This window comes from Schistocerca serialis, unplaced genomic scaffold (genome assembly GCF_023864345.2).
Source record: "Schistocerca serialis cubense isolate TAMUIC-IGC-003099 unplaced genomic scaffold, iqSchSeri2.2 HiC_scaffold_1261, whole genome shotgun sequence".
Lineage (NCBI taxonomy): Eukaryota > Metazoa > Arthropoda > Insecta > Orthoptera > Acrididae > Schistocerca > Schistocerca serialis.
Window position 1 is genome coordinate 2,773,638 of NW_026047471.1, and position 25,022 is coordinate 2,798,659.

General features: G+C 39.4%; 1 protein-coding gene across 12 annotated transcripts in view; it reads right to left on the minus strand.

The window, feature by feature from the left end:
- The window catches only part of LOC126438132 (uncharacterized), a 1,198,954-nt gene extending 1,173,950 nt beyond the window's left edge, over positions 1-25,004 (minus strand). For 8 of the 12 annotated variants that reach the window (XR_007581008.1, XR_007581011.1, XR_007581006.1 and 5 more), the window contains exons 1-2: positions 24,777-24,991; positions 8,789-9,006 (exon numbers count right to left, since the gene is read on the minus strand). Coding sequence is in view for 5 of the 12 variants with exons in the window: in XM_050090514.1 (XP_049946471.1) it covers positions 8,789-8,850 (62 nt within the window). In the remaining 7 variants the exon portion in view is untranslated. Of the gene's footprint in view, positions 1-8,788; positions 9,591-24,776 lie in introns of all 12 variants that reach the window. The other 4 variants (XR_007581010.1, XR_007581009.1, XR_007581007.1 and 1 more) reach the window with 4 other exon arrangements.
- Positions 25,005-25,022: the final 18 nt, after the last annotated feature.

Consider the following 25,022-nt stretch of genomic DNA (forward strand, 5'->3'; position numbering starts at 1 on the left):
TTTTGTGACTCTTAAACAAAGTGTTAGCAATGATTAAGTTACACTCTGTGCAAAATTCTACTAGACAGCTTCTTCTTTCATTCCTTACCCTCAGTCCATATTCACCTACAACTTGTCCTACTGTCAAATTCCAGTCATCCATGACTATTAAATTTTTATCTCCCTTAACTATTTGAATAATGTCTTTTATCTCATCATACATTTCTTCAATTTCTTCATCATCTGTGGATGTAGTTGGCATACCACTGGATTACCCATATTTGATTTATAACCATGTATTCACCTGACCTGAAGTCTTTTTTAAATAGGATGCCATCATCATGTAACCACACAGTAAAGCTCGGGAAAAATTAGGACTGTAGTTTCCCCTTGCTTTCAGCTGTTCACAGTACCAGCACAGCAAGGCCGTTTTGATTGATGTTACAAGGCCAGATCAGTCAATCATCCAGACTGTTGCCCTTGCAACTACTGAAAAGGCTGCTGCCCCTCTTCAGGAACCACACATTTGTTTGGCCTCTTAACAGATACCCTTCCATTGTGGTTGCACCTACGGTACGGCTATCTGCATCACTGAGGCACACAAGCCTCTCCACCAAAGGCAAGGTCGATGTTTCATGGGTGTTACTGAATAATATTTGGGGAAAACTGGAAGTATCAAGAGAGAGAGGTGGTCAGGTGGCAGGTTGGGGTGGGGAAGAGAGAGAGAAAAAGAGAGAGAGAGAGAGAGAGAGAGAGAGAGAGAGAGACAGAGAGAGAGAGAGAGAGAGAGAGAGAGAGAGAGAGAGAGATAAAATTGTTTGGATTTTTACTACAATTACCATCGTTCAGTAAGTTAATTCTACCTGTTGCTGAACAAATGACAGCGTCCTAAATTTTTTAAAGGTCAACCATGGCACTGAAGAAGCAAGAATTCATTTGTGTTTTTAGGCTTTCCTGGCAGATGATAGTATGTGGTGCGGATGGCCATGGCCACCTGAAAATGGACAGTTAGCATCCTGAAATATTGGACCATTTGGATGATGGCACCAGGTTTAATACCTGAGATTCTGAGAGTTTATTTAACTAAAATGTCAACAGTGTGTACTGTGAAACACATTGTGTATTATATCCATTTGCAGTGATCTGGAAAGTATTCTTATTACAATATGGAGAAAAAGATCTCTCAAGTAGTATGCTGAATAGCAAATTACTCTGTTACAAGCCTTTAGAAATTCAGAGGTACTAATAACAAAACACTCTGGAAATAAACCTAATTATTAGTGAAGCTAGATGTCAGGGAGGAGGTGGCAGTCTTAATATAATTTACTGAACAAAAAATTTTAATTTAATATCTTTTAACGCATAGACCACAATTTTCAATTCATAGTTAAAGGACAGTGACTAGTTTTGGTTGTTCTTCACAACCATCTTCAGATCATAACTTCACAAGATGATGATAATAAAGGTTGAAAACGCCCAGTGTCACTAACAAAAATTTGCATCGCAGGCCCATGATTTGCAACTGTATAGCATGTGTTATAGTGAGAGCAGTACAAGCAAGGGTAACAAGAATTGTCAGCTGTTCCATAGCCTAGCTAGCAGAGAAGTGATCCAGCATGGCATATAAAATAGTCATCTGCAGTGGTATTTTGGAACATATACTATGTATGAACATTATGAATTACCTCAAATAACATGACTTATTAACAAATAGCTACAATATATTCAGAAAATACTGTTCTTGTAAAATATAATTAGCTCTTTATTCTCATGAGGTAATGAGAGCTATCAACAGCAGATGTCAGACTTATTACATATATTTTAGATTTCTAGAAGGCTTTTGACACCATTCCTCACAATTGTTTTCTAAACAAATTCTATGCGTAATGAGTTTTGCTTTTGTTGTGTGAACTTGGTTCATGAGTTCCAGTCAGAAAGATAACAGTTCATAGTAACTGACAGAAAGTCATCGAGTAAATCAGAAGTAATAACTGGCATTTCCCAAGGAAATGTGATAGACCTTCTGCTGTTCCTGATCTACATAAATGACGTACGAGACAATCTGAGCAGCCCTCTTAGATTGTTTGCAGATGATGCTGTCATTTACCATCATGTAAGGTCATCAGCTGATGAAAACCAAATGTGTAATGATTTATACAAGACATCTATATCATGTAAAAAGTGGTAACTGACTCAAAATAATAAAAAAGTATGAAGTCATCCACATGGGTGCTAAAAGACATCTGCTAAATTTTGATTACATGATAAGTCACAGAAATCTAAAGACCATAAATTCAACTAAATACTTAGAGATCACAATTACAAATAACTTAAATTGGAACAATCACATAGACAATGTTGAGAAGAGAGCAAACCAAGAACTGCAGCAGTTTATTGGCAGAACACTTAGGAAGTGCAACAGGTGTACGAGACTGCTTACACATGCTTGCCTGTCCTCTTCTGGGGTACTGCTGTGTGGTGTGGGATCTACATCAGCTGAGACTGGTGGAAGACATCAAAAAAATTCAAGAAGGGCAGCTGAGTTTGTATTATTGCAAAATAGCGGAGAGAGTGCTATTGACGTATGTCAACTGGGGTGGTTATCATTAAAAGAAGGGCATTGTTCACTGTGTCAGGATCTACTCATGAAATTTCTTTCTTTTGAATTTCTTCAGTATCCCTCTTTCCATTTAAAATTAAAGTTTCTGATTCATAAGACATTTAGGTTTGATTACAGTGGTTAAAAACCTAAGTTCACTGAATTTAGAAAGCGATTTTTTATTATAAATATGTTTTTCATGCCTCAAATGAGCATGTATAGCAAATTTATGCCCTGAATGCATAAATGTTCATACCATATGGTCTATGGGTAATACTTTTTTGAAAATAAATTGCATTGAAGATACACCAATAAAACTGAATAACTAATAACAGAAGGCCATTTCCCAGCAGCTCAGTTCATTTCGCAAGTGGAGGAAAGTAAAGAACTGTGGTTAATGTAAACTCACCTGACTGTATTCAGTTTCTGGCAGTGACAATATAATCTGGTCATAAGAGCACTTAAAGGGCTGAAAATTATGGTTACAAAAGAACATCTTGAAGGCTAGATTCAAGCTAAACATATTAGATTAAGAAAGGCTAAATATCAGGTGTATGCAATACTTTGTATCAAAGATGTAGCCATTAAGGGGCAGGCGAAGGTAGTTGCCCCTCTCTTCTTGCCTACAAAAAATCACCACAAATCAAACTTGCACCATTCCTAACCAAGCAGACAGATGCCACAACATGTGAATATTCATTAAGAGAAAGTGCACCCAGAATCATTTACTGTGATATCTCAAAACTATTTCATCATTTGTCCAAAAATTAACATCTACTATCTTTCTGCCCCCCCCCCCCCCCTCCCTCCAGACCTGAAACTCAGATTTTGAGTATACACTTGCTTTGCACTTCATGACAGAATCTATGAATGACTATGAGTAGCAACTGCATACGCAAGCATGAGTTTTGTGGAAGTCCTGCAGTATCATGACCAGCACTGAGTCAACACTGCTGTGAAACAAGTGAGCACAGAATAGAACAGTGTTCTGCTAACTGAAATAAAATCTCATGTGAGTGCAGTGCCTGTCACCGCAGTTGGGAGATAGGAATATTCTGAACATCAAACAATGCTGACTTGTAGCCTTGGCCTGCTCAGTCACCATGTACATCTCCAATCGAGCATGTATGGGAAATCATCAGATGACAACCAGCTTTATCCACAACCAGCATTAATTATCCCTGTATTGACTCTGACCAAGTGCAACAGACATGGAACTCCACTCCACAAACTCATATCCAGTACCTGCACAACAAAATGAATGCATGTTTGCATTCAACATTCTGGCAGTTACATCAGTTATTAATGTACCAACATTTCACATTTGCTATGGTTTTTCTCACGTTTACATTAACCAGTGATTTTTCAACATTAATCACTTAAATATGTTACCTAGAAAAAATGTGTTCCTGAAATTTCATTACTCAACAGTTATTATTTCTTGGTGTTGGAACTTTTTATTCATCAGTTGACTGTTACTGCCAGTTCCACAAAACCTCATTTTATCTAGGAGGATATTGTGATTTACACAATCAAACAGCTTAGACAGGTCATGCAAAATGCCAACCTGTGATGTTATGTAGTATAATGTACATCGGTCAGTGTGTTAGTTGCTGTTGTGAGCTTTGCTTCTCCATGAAAACTATTGTACACAGCCATTATTGAAAAGAAATTGTTTCACTACTATGGTGGGCTCAAAAGAGCAAATTACTCCTATTAGGGTATAACTTTCCAGCTGTTTATGGCAGCTTATGCTCCATAACGTTTATTTGACCGAAACTAGTAGTGAAGCGAATTGTGCAGATGAAGGTCCACGATGAATTTTAACAATTATTTTCCAGCTGAATATCCCCATCTGCAAACATACGTAGATTAAAAACATACCTGCTACCTAGGACTGATCATGTATAGCCCCTCCATTTGAATCAACAATGATGCTGTCCTGTCCCTCATTTCACTACGTTCCATATAGGACTACATTCAATATGGATTATGTCTATTGTTGCAATGATTTTTGATGTAAGGTGAACATTTATTGGTTTTCAAATGACTTTCTTAGTCATTTTGAGTCATTTCTGGAGTATGCAACTACTGCAGGATCTTTACCTGTTCTTGCCAACAGATACACTTCTCTTTGCCTTTCACATTATGCTTTAAACCAGATAGTGATCCATGTTTCTTTACTTGGATGTTTAATGTCCTTTTTGATTATTTTATGAGGAAAGCTGTTTTCAAACAACAATATGACTTTATCATGGAATAAATTAAATTTTATTTCACCATTTAATTCACTATAAATTTTTTCCCAGGTCATGTGTTGTAAACTATTCTTAAAATTTGTTGTCTCAGAAACATTAAATATTCTAACTGATTTACACTGAGGAGAATAAACGGTAAGCCACTACCATGTATATCTTAACTAACTGTGCATCGTGATCATAGAGTGTACAGTTATTTTCTAGCTTTGAGCTTCATCAAAGAAAACATGATCAATTATTGAACATTATTCTACTGTCTTTATGCTGTCATTTTGGAAATTTAATTATTGATATCAAACTGTGATGATATCAATAATAAAATTTCCAAAATGACAGCATCAAACTGTCATAGCTAACACTTGGTTCAAGAATCATAAAAGAAGGTTGTATACATGGCGGAATCCTGAAGATACTAAAGGTATCAGATAGATTATATAATGGTAAGACAGAGATTTAAGAACCATGTTTTAAATTCTAAGGCATTTCCAGGCCAAGAGATGAATACACTAAGCAGATTCAGAAGGATGTAGGTTGCAGTACGTACTGGGAGATGAAGAAACTTGCACAGGATAGAGTAGCATGGAGAGCTGCATCAAACCAATCTCGGGACTGAAGACCACAACAACAACAACAACAACAACATATCAAACTATGAATACCAAATAAGGTGTCCAGATGTCTTTTTCTATATTCACAAAATGCACATTGAAATAACCACAGACTGTTAACTGCTTCTTGTTGTCTCATAGATAGCATGATAAGGAATCCATATGCCCCACAAACAGATCAAAATTGCCCAGTAGAAATCTGTATACAGTTACAATTAAGGCTGAACTATTATTCAGTATTATTGAACAAGCACTCACTTCTACATGTTGATTTCTATAGAATCTACTCATTTCAATGTTTTTGCACTTGTGTCCTGTGTTTATATAATTATGTAGAACCTTAACCTTCATGCACATTAGTTCTACATAAGTAAGATGCCAGAGTGCAACCTTTATATATAAAACTGCTTTAACTGTGATGTCATTTAGTGTTCAGATAGGCACAAAACTCAGCTCTCACTAACTTTATGAAGGAGATGAAGATCCTTTTTACCTTATTACTCAGTCCTCTAATGTCCTGATGAAGGGAGCTAACATTATTTTTCTATGCATTGTTAAACATTTGCATTGATGGACTGTTATGAGAGTTCTTGGTAGAATATTTTATACATTATGAATGAAGACACATGTGACACCAATGTAATATTCTACAATATTGTAGAATACTAGTAAGTTCCTTCACAACAGGTTGCCTGAATCTTTTGCTAACCTAAAACACCACCTCACTGACACTAATAACCACAGGGATTTTGCTTTGCATGATTTTGGCCCATTGTGCATAGCTTTCTAGGTCAGTCAATTTATCAAGCTTTTGGAGCCAGTGGCTCCTCCTTCTGGCAGAAGAGTTGAAGGGGAAGAAAGAGGAGTGAAGGGAAAGGACTGGAGAGATTAATGGAAAGGGGTACAGTTTAGAAACGTCATCCAGAAATCTAGTTCTGGGTGACTTTTGTAAACTGTACCCCTTTCGTGTTTGCCTTACGGAGCACCGGTAATGCCAGTTTTATTCTGGGCACCACTCTGTGTGGAAGGTGAATCTAGATCAAGAAGTGATCACCAGTAAAAGTCATCAACCATTTTCCACTGAGCAGTGGGCATGTGGGATGGAGAGCACACAGAAAGATAAAGAAGAATGAACGACACTAATGCACTGCTGCGGTGAATGCTCCACCCTCTGTTTAGGGCTGTGTTGTTTATGAGAATAGTCACTCCTTCTTCAGCCTTCTCTGTCATAAGGACGTATTTTTTTGTGGTAGCCACAACCATGTAGTCCAAGGGTGTCATATAGCTTAAAATGTATCTGCTGAAAAATTACACACTTTGATCTTCCCTGATTTAATAGTCATAGACCCACCACATGTGCCCAAAACCAGTTGATTATCCATTGTAGTATGAAAGCCGCCTTAGCAGTGAGGTTTTTCTGCTGTTTTCCCATTGTTATTCCTCCTTGGTGGGGAGTCTGCAACAAGGGAGGGTGAGAGGAACTTGCTGATCTCCAAGGCAGACATCAACATTGATACCACCTATAACATGGTCATCATCTGATTCATCAGATAGGATGAAGATCGCATGGACTGATGGTTTTGGACCTGTTTTTTCTAGCCTGTTGTTTTTCATCCTCAGGTTCAAGTTTTGGGACATTGGTAAGGCTGTTTTAACAGATTTTTAATTCTGTTTCTCTCTGACATGAAGGTGTATTATTCTTCCCAACAATATGTCCTGCAGCCACCATTGCTTCAGTTGTAAGTGGAAAGTTCAAGGGTACATATATAAGTGTAGGTTTGGCTCTGTTCAGCTGTTAGTGTCTGGTTGCCACTACAAGTCTTTTGTACAGGCTGGTATAGTTTTGAGATGAATAACTTCACTGAAGTAGGTGGCTGTGTGGCCCTATGTCTTCTTCACTTCAAAGTAAGAGAAGCATTGGTAAACTTTATCTCCTGGATTCTGTGCTCTTCTTGGATTACCATTTTGCTTCCTCCAAAATGAATGGTAATTTACACACATGTGTGGGGTATTCATTTAGGACATCATTCATGGGCAGCTGAACCACATGTTCCGCATATAACCTGACCTTTGCAAACCATGGTGGTGTGATGTGTTGACATTTAAAGCTGCACTTAACATGATGTACACTTGACAGCAAAAATAGTGGGCCACTACTGAATACAACCAATGTAACACAGCTATGTTGCAGCTCCTCTGAATGCTGAAATCCTGTGGGGTTTAGCCACCTGACTATACACAGCAACTACCACAAGAGACCACTGGATACCACTGCTCATTACGGCAGTCAGTCCAGATGTAAAATAATACCACAAATAATACCACAATACAATAAATATTAGAAAACAAGTATCAAACAATAGAAAATCCATGGTGGAACGTAACAATATGTGTGGCTTCAGCTGCCAGAGGCTGTAGTCATGTCTGTAAGAGTTGCATTTGTGTGTGTGTGTTATCTGTTTTCGACAAGCGCCTTGTTGGCCAAAAGCTTATATTGTGACAGTCCTTTTGTCATGCCTATCTTCGACTCAGCATCTTCACTGTATGGTGAGAGAAAACAAGTTATTATAGATGAGACAGTCCCTAACGTTTTTAAATTAAACTTCATTAGAATATGTGACACTTCAGAAGTCTTATCCTGCTCTTTAAATGACATGTGTTGTCGTTCGTGATACGAATTTGAACCCACTGTTAACCAAACAAAGCTTGCATGTCTGATTGAGACTCGACTAGGCAATTAAGATGCATACACTATCGAAGTGTTCACCAGTATTGGTTTACGAGGCTAAATGTCCAGACTTGGAGATAAATGACAATACATTTCACACTGCACCGGCAACCCCATGACGCTTTCACTGGGCCTGAGAAATAACCCCAGATGGTATGTAATAAAGTGCAACACACAAGTGCGTAACCCCATGAAGTGAAGTTGTGGTGATGGACGAGGAGTAAAACTCAGTACCTATATGAATTGATCAGGTGTCAGATATTAAGTATGTTCACCAATAGCATGATACTGGAACCTGAAATGACAATACAAATGATTTTTGCGTGCCAGGGATTCGAACCTGGTACCTTTCACTATTTTCTTGTGACTACAAAGAGACATGAAATGTTTATTGTCTCTTCACCAGTAACAAGATGTCACATTTTCAGGTAGAGGTAACACAATTTATAGTTCTGTGCTGCAAGGGACTCCAACCATGCACATATCATCATTGTTGACCCCACGTAAAGTGGTGTCAGCTGCCAAATTGAAAACTCTTTGGACAATGATTAAAGTAATTAAATAGGGGTTTACTGTAAATTAGTGAATAAACTATGTTGTTGTAATCCTTCCCTACCTTGGTGTAATGATTCTTTGCTTCCTGGTCCACTCATTTCTACATCTTTCCTGTCTTGGCATTCTGTCCCAGCTTGGTCACCCATCATCTACATCTTTCTTGTCCTACGGTTCTGTTCCAGGATGGTTATCCAACATCTACATCTTTTCTGTCCTAGAATTCTCTCTCTGTTTTGGTCATCCATCTTCTACATCTTTACCACTGTATAAGTTTCTGTCCTGAAGGATGCTTAGTCATTTGTTGAATAACACAATTATAAGCACTGTATACAGCCTACATTACATGACAGAATTTCTAAATCTTGAGTATACAAATAAGATATCAGAAGATGGAAGCAAATGATGTTTAAAAGTTATTTCAGAAAAAATGTGATGCAAAATTGTCTTATATATGTTTGGGCGATTAGTAATATTGATGAGATTTGGGAAAATAATGGCAAGATATCTTTGATTTTACTGTCTGAAGTTGAGTGTGCAATCAGCAAATAATATAGCAGCTGCAGTAGCCACCAGAAAGATCACAGGAGGCGCACATCGACACGCCCCAATTCTGTAGTAACACGGTTCACGTTTTCTGTCGCACTTCTGAGTAGACCGGGAACTGTCTCATAGGCATTCCCGATGTGAACTCACTGGGCCCAGCCCATGCTGCCTGAGTTGTTCTTGTTGTTCCGCTGGCAGAGGTCGCGGCCAAATTCTCGTGTGCCCTCTGGTGGACGGGACTCTATTTGCGGCAACTACCGTCCGTGACGCGCCGTGCCGATGTGCGCCTCCCGCGATCTTTCTGGTGGCTACTGCAGCAGCTGCAACAGTAAATTTACTATTGTTCTGACAGAAATAAAATCAGTTTATCACAATATGTCAGTGTTCATAGCTATATATCAGTACTTTGCCGTTCATGCTAGAATAAATAATTTTGGGATGAAATAAAAGTGTTACCTAAACTAGGACAATGAGAAGCATTTGTGATAAAAAAAGTCAATCAGGCACAATGAGAAAAAAAAAAATATTTTTAAAAGTAAAACCATCTCATTACCTAAGCTAATGAAATGTAATATACAAGCTTTTATCTCTTAAGAAATAGAGAGAGATGCTGTGTTAGGTAATGGGATTGGTTTATTGCTGTAGATGTGATTTTGTATAGTCAGTTTTGTAAAAAAGGAACACAGCATGGATTTTTATCATTAAATGATTATATGATGATGTAGAAATGTATCAATGGCAATGGAGTAAGGAATCAACAAAATGCTGTGACATAAATAAAGTGACAAAATATGATAATATGAGTTATATTATATGCAATAGAGACAATGAGGATCTGTAACATTATCCAGTCTTCATACTATTTTGTGTTTGCCAATACACTCTTTCAGTTGACAAGGTTTCTTAGGAGATGTAATTAATGAAAACACAGGCATAAGCAAATAATAAAGTCAACTACATAAAGGGAAATATGATTACAATATGGTAAAATATCTATGTGTGTCTAGGTAATGTTTGCTACTGTATGTGTAATTTATGCCACTTTACATAATAAACTGAATGAAATATTAATGTAAACTAAATACTACTACATAGTTTATTTTCTATGATGTTGAAAATTTCCTATTTATATATTTGGTACTAGCAGTTTCATTTAATCACGCACAGAAAGAAAATATGTTCTGATAATTGGCCAATTACTGTATATGAAGTAAATGTGGGTGTTCTGACAGAAACGATCATAATAAAACCGTAATTTCCAAAAACAATGAGTAAAGTTTAATAAAACCAGTAATTTTTAGTTTAAATGAAAGAGACTTGAAGAACAGCTTCCACAATGTTTTGAAATATCTTGTCCTTCACACTATGGTGCCCTTCACAGGATTGGTGGAACAGGCGATTGGTGAAGAGGAGGAGGTTGGGCATGGAGGAGGACAGGAGCACAGTGGCATAAGGATGAAAGACATGTGCGTGGTATCGATGAGATAGGAGTGGTTGTTGTGAAATGAGAAGGGGTGGGGAGGAGATGGCGGTATCGTTGAGGCTAAAATGTGCAGGTGGAAGAGGGGGTGGGTTAGGTAAAGGAGGGTGGAAAAGGAAAAAAGGGGTGAAGAGAAATATGAGGAAAGGAAGGAGAGGGAACCCTGATGAGGTAGAATGGGTGCCGTGTTTAAAGTTGTGTCATCAGTCTTATGACTGGTGTGGTTGGTTGGTAGTGTTGGGTCTTCCACAACATATTTAGACAGAGTTTAGTTTTTCTTCATTATTTTGTAAAAAGCTTTTATATACAACTGAAATCTTGTATTTGATACATAATTGGATTTTAATCATTTTGTAAAGGCTTAGAAGTAAGCTGTATTGCTTTACTAAAACAGGATGTTTTATGTATTTCTCCATATATGTATGTGCTGAGAAAAAGTGCAACTGACGACACTGACAGCAGTACCGCAGCCAAACTCTGGGACTTCAAAATGAGTGGACAGAGTGCACAATGACGTGTAGATTTAAAGAGATTTCAGCTGGACAGTGAGCCATATAAAATTTTTAAAAAAGTCAGCAAGAATTTAAGGAAAAATAGTTGTAAAATAAATCACATTTGCTTCAAAATTTCTGTTACCTCAATATATATGTTTGTCTACAAAACTGAACAGTACCTCTGTAGTTTTAGAATACTGATGATGAAATTAGTGTGGTATTGTACTACACATATTCTCAATGTTTTGGATGTTATGTAACGTGGCGTGGATAGTTACGATGCCACAACGTAGGTGCACGCTCTCGTAAGTAGGCACTACGAGGGGAGACTAACTATGCCGACAACAGCGCACTCTGGCCGACGCTGTGGTGCTCAGCGAGGGCTGTCTTGATTTTTGGCTGTTTTTCATCAAGAACAGACAGCCTGGAAATATCGCTTCTGCCACCGAGTGGGCTAGTTTGCTATTGAGGCTTTGTATTATTTATGTTCAGTTAGAGTCTGGACAGCAACAAGTATTTGTTAGTTTTGAGATTATGCAAAACAGTCATCCTAACTTCACAGGATTAGATGTCTTCACACCTATGTGCTCATCCTGTCCTAAGTTATGTATGAATTCAATATTTACTTGTGTTTTTGATTCTATTAAAAGTGCTAAAGTTACATGCAGTACCAAAGTGCTTCACCTCTCCTGCTCCTACTTGCTCCTTCACTCTCAGCCTATATTTTGTTTGGTACTGCTTTATCTTTTTTGTGCTGTCTCCGTGTGACTGAGTGCATGTGCACTCCCACCATTCCCTCTAAGAAATCATTTTGTGTCAACGATGGCTTCACAACAGGAACAGGCTTCACTGTTCGATATTGTACGGTTTCAGGCTCAGCAAATGACACCACTGCTTGCTGATGTGAATAGACTTGTCACACTACGAATTGCAGCTGCCTCGGCATCTCCGATGCCCCGCCTGTGCCACAGATGACGCATACCGTGCTGCCATTCCGTGCCTTCAATCTGGACTCTGAATGCTGGCCAGAATACACTGCCCAGCTTGAGGCTCAGTTCACCGCATACAACATACCAGGTACAGAGCAGCTTGCCTTTTTCATTGCTAATGTCATAGTTGTGTTATACCCTGTGCTCATAAAATTGCTTCCGACCACCCGCTCAGAAAATAAAACTTTTGCCAAAGTGATAGCAGCTTTAAACTCCCACTTCTGTGACAGTGTAAATGAGGTGGCTGCATGCTACAAATTTTTCTGTCTCCTGCATGGTCCTACTCAGTCAAATAATTTGTGGTTAGCTGACCTAACATCTGATTGTGACTTTAATTGCTCCTGTGGACTCTCCTATGTGGATATCATGATTCGGGATGCTACAACGCAGAATGTGGTGGATCACTGCATCCACGAACAACTCCTAAGATTTAAAAACCCGTCTTTGCTGTGAGTAGTACACTTGCTAGACAGACAAGATACATTATGTATGGCTACTTCCACATTCTACGTGACCTCGGGTGTGAGTACTGTTAGCGAGGCACAACACGTGTCCTCCAGCCCTGCCCCGGCACACGGAGCTACGCCGCACCGCTCGCATGCAAGTAAACAATTTTTCAACCAGGCACCCACTAAGCAACTGAAATCTTCTCCGAATTGCTTTCATGCCCAACCACGGGACAGTTGCCCATCCTGTCATGCACAGTATTAAAGGACATGTGCAAGCTGTGTGTAGTAAGAGGCACTCTAATTCTCAGACTGTTTCACATTGGCGTGACTCGAGTGGGGGTCACCACAATGGAAACTGCCATGATCATAGTTCCCATCATCAGCCTATGGACATTAATGCCATTTCTTCAAGGCCTTCTGCTTCACATGCTTCTACAGCTTGTAGTGTGCATGAATAAGCTTTGCCAGACGCTTCCTCTTGCATTCAGCGCAATGCGAATAAACTTTTTGTGACTTTGAACATTTGTGGAAATTCTGTTCGTGTGCAGTTGGACATTTGTGAGTCTGTTTCTTTACTCAACAGATCAACTTATGACATGCTTGGTTTGTCCCCACTTCGATGTTCGCATTCCATGCTGACTGCATTTCCTGGACAGGAAATTTCAGTGCTAGGCGTGTATAGTTTGCAAGCCATGTATAGTGTGATGACGGTAACTGTGCTCCACTCTAGTTATGCTCCGAACATTTTTGGCATGGACGCATTTGAACATTTTGACCTCGCAGTTCAGGACAATGTACTTTGTGACAATGCTTGTGGCCATGCAGACAGTGTGGCCACATTATGGGATGATTTTGCTGAACTCTTTTCTGAGGGCCTTGGTTATGCCACAGACTTTGCAGCGCATATTGTAGTTAGAGACAATGCCATGGCATTCTTCCGGCGTGCACACCTGGTACCACATGCACAGTGCGACGCCGTGGCTGCTGAACTTCAGCGTTTGCAAGACAGTGGTGTCATTGGACCTGTTTCTGCTTTGCAATGGGCTTTGTCTATAGTGTGTGTGAAAAAACCAAATGGTCGTCTCAGTATTTGTGCTGACTTTGTCTACAGTCAATCCCCAGATAGTGGGAGCTACATTTCCCTTATCACATCCTGAAGACATTTTTGTTAAGCTTGGTGTGAGTATATTCTTTTCCAAGATTGACTTGCGGGATGCATACTTTCAAATTCCACTCAACGAACAGTCGTGGCGATATTTTATGATCAACACCCACCTTGGATTGTTCAAGTTTCTCCACCTTCCATTCAGTTGTGCTTCGGCTCCTGCTATTTTTCAGTCTTGCTTGCAGCAGTTGTGTGTTGGTTGTTCCAATTATATGGATGGTATTGTGGTATCAGGTCACACCCCTGACAAACATCTGCAGAATTTGGGGCTTTATTTACTGTACTTTTGCAGGCAGGATTCAAGTGTAACAGAGACAAGTACAAATATTTTCAAACTGAGATTCGGTATTTAGGGCATATGATTAACGGACAGGGTATCCACCCCTCACCATCACATCTCCATGCGATTAGGGACTTGCCAACACCCAGGAACTTGAAAGAACTTCAGTCTGTGTTAGGCAGATTCACATATTATGTTTGGTTTATACCAAATGCAGTGCCTTCAGTTTAAGAACATTCTTTTTGTTTGGTCTTCAGATTGTGATGCTGCTTTCCACAACCTTAAATCTGCTCTGCTGAGTGATCACTGTTTGATTCCTTCCGATCACTGCAAACCAGATGTTTTGGCTGTCAATGCATCTTCTCATGGCATCAGGGCAATTCTGTCCCACCGTATTACTTCTGTCGAGTGCCCGGTCGCTTTTGCGTCTAAATTGCTCAATTCTGCCCAGCAAAACTATTCTCAAATTGAGAAAGAGGCTTTAGCTATTGTATATGGAGTGACCAAGTTTCATGATTTATTGTACGGTCCCAAGTTCTATTTGGTCACCAACCATAAGCCTTTGACGTTCTTGTTTCACCTGTCAAAGCCAGTTCCAGCCCATACTGCACAACAGTTGCAACGTTGGTCTTTGTTTTTGTCTAACTACAATTATGAAATTTTGTTTTGGCCTACAGCCAATGCTTTGTCGTATCTACCTATCGGTCCTGACGAAGTGTTTGATTCTACCGAATTGCCATGCACGTTCATTGATTCGCAAGACAAGGATTTCAATGATGGTTTTCCGATGGATTTTTGTTGCATTGCTTCTGCGACAACCGCTGACGCTTCTTTGCAGTACATTCAAACTCAATGGCCTCTGTCTGCTATGCGGATTAGTGATCCCCTTGTTCGACATTACTTTGCGCAACATCTCAACTTGTCTGTACACCAAGATGTTATTTTGTTACGAACTGACACTGATCAGTCTTGTGTGGTTATACCTCATTCATTGCAGTCGGAAATCCTCCTCTTACTGCATGTCATTGGGGAATAATGAGGACGAAGCAATTAGTGCGTTGTCACTGCACTTGGGTCAGTATTGATAACCAATTGAGAATTTGCTTGCTAACTGTCGCTCTTGCATGGAGCACCAATTTGCTCCTTGCCAGTGCTTCTTCACATGACCGACTCCTACTGCACATTGGCAACATGTGCATATTGATTTTGCGGCTCCTTTCTGGGGCACCCACTGGTTGCTAGTCATTGATGCTTACAGCAACTTTCCTTTTGTTGTACCTATCTCTTGTACCACATCTGCCAGTACTATTCAGACCTTGATGTCTATTTTTTGCATTGAGGGCCTTCCTGAAGTCATTGTCTCTGACAATGGCCCCCCAATTTGTGTCCTCTGAGTTTTAAGTGTTCTGCACTGCTAATGGCATTCGCCATCTGACCTCAGCCCAGTTCCACCTCCATTTGAACGGCAAGGCTGAACACTTTGTGCATACATTTAAGTCGCAGATGAACAAGCTGCATGCCAAACACTCTCGCAAGCGCTCCCAGCTGTGTGGCACCCATTCCCCAGTGCAACTGCTACATGGCTGCACACATCGGTTGCTATTGCAGGTGTTGCACCCGCCGCTGGAAGCTCCCTTTGCTTTGCCTTGTTATGGCTGGGTGCCACATTATTTGGTTTTCTATCGTGTTTTCTCTGTTAGGCAGCACTGGGAGCAGGGGCGCATTCTTCGCCAGCTTGGCCGTGTCTTGTTTGTGATTTCTGGTCCCTCTGGCACTGTCAAGCGACACCAAAACCAGATCTGTTTGTGACGTCCTCGGTTTTTTGCTGCTGGTTCTTTTCTGGCAGAATTGGATGTTTTGCAGCTTCTCCTGCCACAGCCCATGACTCAACTGATGGCATCTCTGTTGCTTGTGCCTAAGGTGCGGGCGCCCCTGACTGCACCAACGGTCCGGTCTACTGTGCCGGACGGGTGCCACCTGTCACCGCCATGGCCCCACCTCCAGCTGCCATTGCTGACGTGTTCCTCCACGGTGCCTGGGCCAATGGATGCTGAGGCTGACATGACGCCGACACTGTCGTCCATGGAGGTTGTTGCTTCGACTCTTTGTCTGAGCATACCCAGTGGCGGTGCGCGTCCCAGGCAGGTTTTGCAAGGGGCATTTTCCTCTCCCCCTCGCAAGCAATTCGGGGACGCAGGTGGGCAGCCGTCCCTGCAATTCAGTTGTCCGCCCCCTCAATTCTGCCACCCCTGGGTCCCTTACCCCACTGTCAGAAGCCCTATTCCATGACGGTTCACTGTTTCAGGGGGGAGGGGTGTGGCATCGATAGTTACAATGCCACAATGCAGGTGCACACTCTCGTAAGTTGGCACTACAAGAGAAGACTAACTAGACCGACCACAGAGCCCTCTGGCCGACACTGTGGGGCTCAGTGAGTGCCATCTTGATTTCTGGCCCATTTCATCAAGAGCAGATGGTCTGGAAATACTGCTTCTAATAAAAAGTGGGCTAGCTTGGTGTTGAGACTTTGTATTAGTTCCCTCTCGGCCTATATTACAGAAGCAGTTCATAGGAGTAGATCCACACACTGCCTATCCAGGCGATATTCAAAATGTAAAGTTTCACTATGTGTTACTGATAAAGCTGTATCAATTTTCCAATGAGTGTATCGCAGGTCCAAAGACTATTTGCTTGGCCCAGAGTGGGTACACAAGCAGCAGGCTTTTAGAGCAATGTGAATTGTTGAGCTGCAATCTCTCTTGGAGGTCTGATAGCTATGGAGAGAGGGCGCTGATCAAAACAGTGTGGTCAGCCAACACCAGTATAGTGGGAGGGGAGCAGAGTACATTTGACTAATGGGCCAGTCGGTGTAAATGTTTCCATCAGGCAAAGGCACAACATGAGCTGCTGTGAAGTGTTGTTGTTTGAAATTCCTTTTCTGGCGAGTGGATGTACTGATTAAATTATGGCAACTTTTGACTGTTAAAATGTCTGACAATTTGATAGAATTATCTGGTACCCATGCAGCTCTGCTGAGGAGAAGAACTTTATTCCTTGACATTTGTTTTGCTTGTTTAGGTTAAGACAAGTGGGTTAATATGAACCTTGTCACTGACCTGTGATTGCCAGTTAATGAAAGACATTGTTGACCCTTCATTCCTGATGTTGTGCAATGTTGCACTCACCTTAGCAAGTCTACATGTCTAGAAGCTGGCACTGCAGCAGTCAGAGGATCCTTAATTGGCATATTATTAATTGGTAAGTTTTCTGTTGTAGAAGTTTATAAATCAGTGTTGATGTAACACTGGTCTCAGTGACAGACTGTGAAGGAGTGGGCTGGATTTGATCCTGTGGTGTTGTGCAACATGTCCCTCCGTGAAGCAGTGGCCATGTTGATTGAGCTCCAAAGCAGCCCCAGAGCACTACAATACAAGTGGTATGCCTACGAGGGTGAAGAAATTAATTCTGTCTGTTGAAGTCAAATTGTTCTAGTTTGAGTGTTTCGTGATGTTCTTGGTTTTTGAATCTATTATGCTTGCAACTTGGAAGTAACTGAAGGTATTGTCTGTAGAGATGTTTTCGGATAACTTACTTGGGACAAAAATTACAACACTTTTGGTTGCTTAATGTATTATTGAAATTTATGAGCCTAATCATGCAAACCACACAAGGATATTTAAAATTTTGATTATTTTACCACTGTTCTGCTGGACTGTTAAGTTTTGCATTACGAAACTGGAGTGAGGTGTTTTAAGCATTTTAAAGATTTATAGAAGATCCAAGTTATTGGGGATGATTCTGAAAGGTCAAGGTATGTGTGTAATGACAATGGTAAAATAATTGTTATGTTACATAATTAATCCTCTATTCGAAAAAGAATCCCATATTGAAGTCTGACCCACTCAAACGATCACCCTCCCATATCCTTTTTTGTCCAAGGGGATTTGAATTATGTAGATTGTAATCATTTGCAGACTGTTGAATTATCGAGGCAACTGTTTCTTAATACCTCTCCAGGGTTGCCACAAGTTTCCTCAAGTGAAATTCTCTGATATTTCTCTGATTTCCAGATAAGTTTTAGCATTTTTCCCTGACAAATTTTGATCTCAAGAGTAAGGAAAGACGTAAGTTGATAAAAAATGTAAGGACTTTTGCATTTCTAAACTTCTGAACAAAAATGTTAAGTACTAACATCAACATCTTTTGTAATGAACTGTTTTTAGATGGAGAAAGCAAGCAAAATGGTATATATGTTTCATTAAGACCACTGATGTTACTTTATTTCAATAAAGCAAAACACATTTGATGACAAAAATAGGCATTTTGCTGGAGTTGCAAGACAGATTTAAAATACCTTCACTACTTCCAGAAATAGACTCAGAAAAAAGTAAGCCTCTTGAAGGAAATATGTAAGTTGGGGAAGAGTTGTGTAAAGCAACACTATAAGTGCCTGCCAATAAAATGTTGCTTCTACTACATTTGTTATTGTCAGTTATTATCCACTGTGTTATGGCAATTATTGTACAGGTATTGTGTGATTTTTCTATCAAGAAATACATGAGTACATAGCATACAAACTGCAGCGATTGCCACAACTTTCTTTTTCTTATCATCCATACTTTCTAATATATAAACTACTTTAGAAGTGCCAAAATGTACTAGAATAAACAAAATGTCTATAAAATGCTGCACTGTTCAATTTACTTGCAGTGAGACAGTCGCAATTCCTGAAATCCATCGCCCATGGCCTCTGGCCTGCTGAGGAACACCAAAGTCCTGGGTCCATGGTTAAACCATGAAAATCCACACACAGCCTGACGACTGGTTTGATGCAGCTCTCCACATTACTCTATCTCATACAAGGCTCTGCATCTCTAAATAGCTGCTGTACTCTACATCCTTTTGAAGCTGAGTACTGTATTCATCTCTTGGCCTCCCTCTATAAGGTACCCCTCGCACTTCCCTCCAATACTAAATTTGTGATCGCTTGATGTGTCAGAATGTGTCCCATCAACCAATCCCTTCTTCTAGTCATGTAGTGCCACAAATTTCTTTTTTCTCCAATTTTATTCAGTATTTCCTCATTAGTTACATGGTCTACCCATCCAGTCTTGAGTATTCTTCTGTAGCACCACATTTCAAAAGCCTCTATTTCTTCCTGTCTAAAATGTTTATCATCCACTTACATACAGAGCTACACTCCATACAAATACTTCCAGAAAAACACTTCCTAAAATTTAAATCTATATTCAACATTAATAAATTTCTCTTCTTTAGAAACACTTTTCTTGCCACTGCCAAGCCACATTTTACATCCTCTCACTTTGCTCATCATTAGTCATTTTGCTGTTCAAACAGCAAAACTCATGTAATACTTCAAATGCCTCATTTCCTAATCTGATTCCATCTGCATCACCTGACTACATTCCCTCATACTTGTTTTGCTTTTGTTAATGTTCATCTTTTAACCTACTTTCAAGACACTGTCCATTCTGTTCAACTGCTCTTCTAAGTTCTTTGCTGTCTCTGACAGAATTACAATCTCACTAGCAAACCTCAAAGTTTTTATTTCTTCTCCTTGGCCTTTAATTCCTGCTCCTAATTTTTCTTTGGTTTCTTCACTGCTTACTGAATATACAGATTGAACAATATCAGGGATAGGCTACAACCCCATCTCACTCTCTTCTCAACCACTGCTTCCCTTTCATACCCTTTGACTCATAATCGACATATGGTTTCTGAACAAGTTGTAAATAACTTTTGGATTCCTGTTTTTTAGCTGTGCCACTGTCACAATTTTATTCCACAGCATTGTCAAAAGCCTTCTTTCAGTTTACAAATGCTGTAAATGTGGGTTTGCTTTTCCTTAATTTATCTTCTAAGAAATATCACGGAGTCAATATTGCCTCACATGTTCCTACATTTGTCTGGGATTCAAACAGATCTTCCCCAAGGTTAGCTTCAACCAGTTTTTTTCATTCTTCGACAAAGAATTCATGTTAATATTTCACTTATTAAATGTACTGTTTGGTAATATCTGTTGGCCGGTGTGGCCGAGCGGTTCTCAGCGCTTCAGTCTGGAACCGCGCGAACGCTACGGTCGCAGGTTCGAATGCTGCCTTGGGCATGGATGTGTGTGATGTCCTTACGTTAGTTAAGTTTTTAAGTAGTTCTAAGTTCTAGGGGACTGATGACCTCAGAAGTTGAGTCCCATAGTGCTCAGAGCCATTTTTTTTTTTTTGGTAATATCCATACCTATCAACACGTACTTTCTTTGGAATTAGAATATTATGCTCTTCTTCTTTTGTTAGGAGGGAAACGACTATTTGGAAAAAAGAAAAAAAAAAAAAAAAAAGAGAAACCACTTCTCCCATACATTAATTAGCTAGTGTTTTAATTTAACACTTCAAACAGAGTGTTTCAGCAACTTTATGCAGACCACAACCTGCTGCCTACATACTTGCAAACATAAACACAACTTATATTATTGCGTATTCTTGAGTACCCTTGAGTATACTGCACATAGAATGGCTACTACATTCTTTTATTTTGACTGTAAATATTTGAATATTTTCATTTTCTTGTCATAAGTCAATTTATAACCAATTATAACTTTTTGCACCAGAATAAATAAGCTCCATTCTGAATACTAGAGATTGATATGTAATCTATATAAGAATTGTATTTAATTCTAATATTGTGTTAGTGAATTTATGAATTCATCCTAAATTAACTTTTATCATGAACCAGAAATACCAGTATGGATTATATGTACTGACATGTAAGTATATGAATTCTTAGCTCCCTGAAGAGGCTTCTTCAAGAAATTTACTTGTCAACTTGACAAAATGTTCTTATTTCAACTTCTGTAGCAATAATATTTTTTTCATTTAAACTTAAACAAGTTGCAGATTATACCATAGGATAGAACTGAGTACATGAAATGTATTTGTAGTTGCAAATATTGACAAACATTAGCTGTATAATGGAATGACAATGAAAAATTTTTTTTGATTGACCTAGACTTGCGGCAGGTTTCTGGCTTATTAATAGCTGTCAGTTTACCATTAGGCTACCCAAGCATTCTCCATGGCTAGACCCAAACTTCCATATGTCGTCAATCTGCACTTGTTCATCTGTTATGTATATTCCCATACAGGAGAGATATTTTAGTTGAAAGTCACTAGCCCAGTATTGGTGGATAAATAAAATATTGCAGTGGCTTTGTTGTTCTGAAGTACAATGCATGTTCCTTTAGACATGCACGCATGTGAAAAGGAACAGGCACAGCATGGACAACCATCAGCTGTATAACTGAATGACAATAATGAAAATTTGTGCTGTACGAGGACTCAAATGTGGATTTCCCACTTATCAGGAGTGGTCACTTTATAATTAGGCTATCTGAGTGTGACCCACAGCCATGCATTTGCAACTGGCATTCATATGTTAACTATGGATATTGCCATACAGGGGTGACATTTTTAACTGAAAGCCACGTGCTAAGTGTCGGTGGATGGTTACAATATTGCAGTGCCTGTGTTGTTCATAATTATGATGCAATGTTCCTGAAATCGGAATGATCACATAGATAATATTTTGGGGGAGGCAAACCAAAGACTTCATTTTACTTGCAGAGCACTTAGAAGATGCAACAGGTCTACTAAGGAGATTGCCTACATTATGCTTGTCCATCCTCTGCTATGGTATGACTGTGCAGTATGGTACCCTTTCCAGATGGGATTGACGAGAGGACATTGAAAAAGTTCAGAGAAGGGCAGCTCATTTGGTATTATCAAAAATTCGGGGAGAGAGAGATGGACACAATAGATGACTAATGATTCCATTCATTAAAACAAAACTGTTTTTCAGAGCAGTGATATCTTTTCAGCAAAGTCCGTTTTTCCCATTCACTGTTACAGAGTGGAACGGTAGAGGAATAGTAAAAGTGTTTTGATGAACTCTCTGCAAGACACTTAAAGGTGACTTACAGAGTATTCATGCAGGTGTAGCTCAAGGTGACACTACCTCAGAGGTGCAATGAGATTTATTGTTACTTCAACTGATGTTGCTAAATAAAATGATGTACTATCATGTAGGAGGTATTTTATGTACAAAAATTAATTTTGAATCGTGATGATAACTGCGGGTCCAGATGCGATGAGGTGAACAAAAATTATGTCATACTCCTGTGTCATGTCTCACAACAGGACTTGTACGTAGAGCTATCATCACTATATGACTGCGTATGGGCTATTCTTGGTGTTGTGGTAGATAGTTGCAGATGGCCTTGTGATCGCGATTGAACGGGGAAACATAAAAGCTGCGTAGAATCTTATTGTGAATGATGTTTTGCAATATCTTGGCTATTTGTGTATCAAGTCATGGCAATATAGCTGTTGTGCAAACATCATGGACAAAAAGTTCGTAATTTTTGCGAGATGTGTCTCTGCCAAGTAATATGGTTCAATGAAATGTGGGCCACTCATATATAGAACTGCTACAGTGTAGTGGAGGTCAGTGAAAGAACTGCGCAATGAGAAGACCAGTAACAACAATTTCTTTCAAAGTAGAATGTAGACTAAAGTGTCCGCGTTTCATGATGGTCCCCAGGTTTACAAATGGCGGGACATGGCTCTTAATGGAATGTGTGATCATCACTGATGACAGTGCATGCCCTATTGCGTCCCCCTATGCTGACCGTAAGGTTGGTAATAAGTTTTTGTGCCAGGGCCTTCGACCATAGATATTGGTAGACTGGTCATGACGTATATTTCGTGGCACCAACATCTCTACTGCTATACCACGTGACTATTGGCAAAACAATGGTGGTATCCTGTTGTGCTTATGGTTGTACCGATCGTTTTGTGAAGGGAAGTAACATTAAATTTCACGTGTAAGTATTATTAGTTTAATTTAGCGGCATTTCTTGAATACTGATAAGCTATTGTGTGTATCATATCCTTACCCAGAACGCCACAGTTACGTAAATTGGCGGTTTGAAGTGCTGTGTGTGTTTCCAGGCGTACATTGCAATTGTATATATTTCTTGAAATGGTAAGCTACAAAGCTGCTTTTTCTCTTTCGTATAGGTTTCCAAAGGACGAAGGGCGCAGGCAGATGTGGATACAGGCAGTGAAACGAAAAGATTTCAAGCCTACTGCGCACACACGCACCTGTTCGAAGCACTTTGAAGAATATATATATATATATATATATATATTGTGTGTGTGTGTGTGTGAGAGAGAGAGAGAGAGAGAGAGAGAGAGAGAGAGAGGGAGGGAGAGAGAGATATTTATTACCAATAACCCTTCCCACTCCAAAAGCAATGGCAATGTGCATTGCTACTACATAAGAAGAAAGGATGATTTTTGCTATCCTGGATTAAATCTGACTTTGGTACAAAAAAGGGGTGAATTATTATTTTAAAGAACAATTTGCAAAAACAAGTTAGGGGTTTGATTTCTCATCAGAGTTTAGTTTTATTTTGTACTTCCCAGTTACAAAACATACGAATATCAGAAACAGATACTGAATACCATTTGCAAAAAGGTAGTTGTATGGCCTATGTTAGTTTCCAGATAATAAGCTGTAATGTATGGGATAAATAATATGCTGCTACAAAAATCTTTGGTCATTTACCAAAAAGCATTAAAAGCCTGACAGATAGCCAACCAGCATTTAAAATCAAACTAAAAGAATCTATGAATGACAGCTCCTACTCAGTAGACTTTTTTTTAGGTATAAATAAGTGATTGGAAGAATTGTCATGTAATGATAGGTCTACCTTTCATTAAACTGACACATCGTTGCGAAGTATCGTATTCATGTAAGTAGGTACTGATTTTGTCGATATCTTATTTGATACATCTACGAAACAAACTGTTGAAACCAAAATAGACCTTTCAAATGAAACTGCTTTACGTTTTGTGGGTGAACGACACAATTGAGTTCGTTACATTCGATGTGAACACGTGTGTTTACGTTACAGGTTTCGTTGTTTATGCCGATTTATGAAGGCCAGGGCGTTTGACTCATCTACCAGCAGGATATGCTGCAATACGTTTCCCTAATGCATCTCACACATGTTCGATGAGGTTTACGTTACAACGGACAGGCCAGCCCATTCGCCAAATATCCTCTCACTGCAAGAGAACCCCCAACAGTGCTTTTCGATGCGACTGGGCATTATTATTCATCAAGGGCCTTGTACGAAACTTTAGCGCTTTCATAGTTTTAAATAACGACAGTATTTGGGATAAGAATGTAGTTGGGATAAGGATAGTTGTGTGAACTGAAAAAAATCTTTAAAAATAAACCAAAAAAGCGAAATAATAATCATCATTTTATGACGCACCCTTTTCTATATATTTCCACAAAGAAAATTTGAACGAAATTCTTTCCAGAGCGTTAGAATACCTCATTGTAAACGATACATCGTATAAGAATTTGAGCTTCATGGACTTTTTATTTTTGATTTTCCTTAAGGGATACGAAAATGTTAGTTGATTTAGTTAGTCCTGAAATGGCTACATACAACTGCCTGCAAGTAAGGAATGGATAAGGTAAATATGATCCTGCGTTTTGAAACTTTTGTCCCTGTGACTTGCTTATAGCGACAGCAAATGCAATTTCAATTCGCTTCTTACCTGATATTCACTACGACCTCAGTAAATTCTAACTGTATTTTGGGTCTTTGATTGCATTTATTACTTCATGTAAGCACGTTAATCCGTAGCAGCAATACGTAAATCACAATTTATGTTGACAATGACCAATACCTTTGTTGTTTCGTATTAAGTATTTACTCTATGTCGTTTCGAAACGTATATTCGTTGAGAAAAGTCAACCTGTACGACGGGCAGAGATAATGACTACTGCAGTGGTCACCGTTA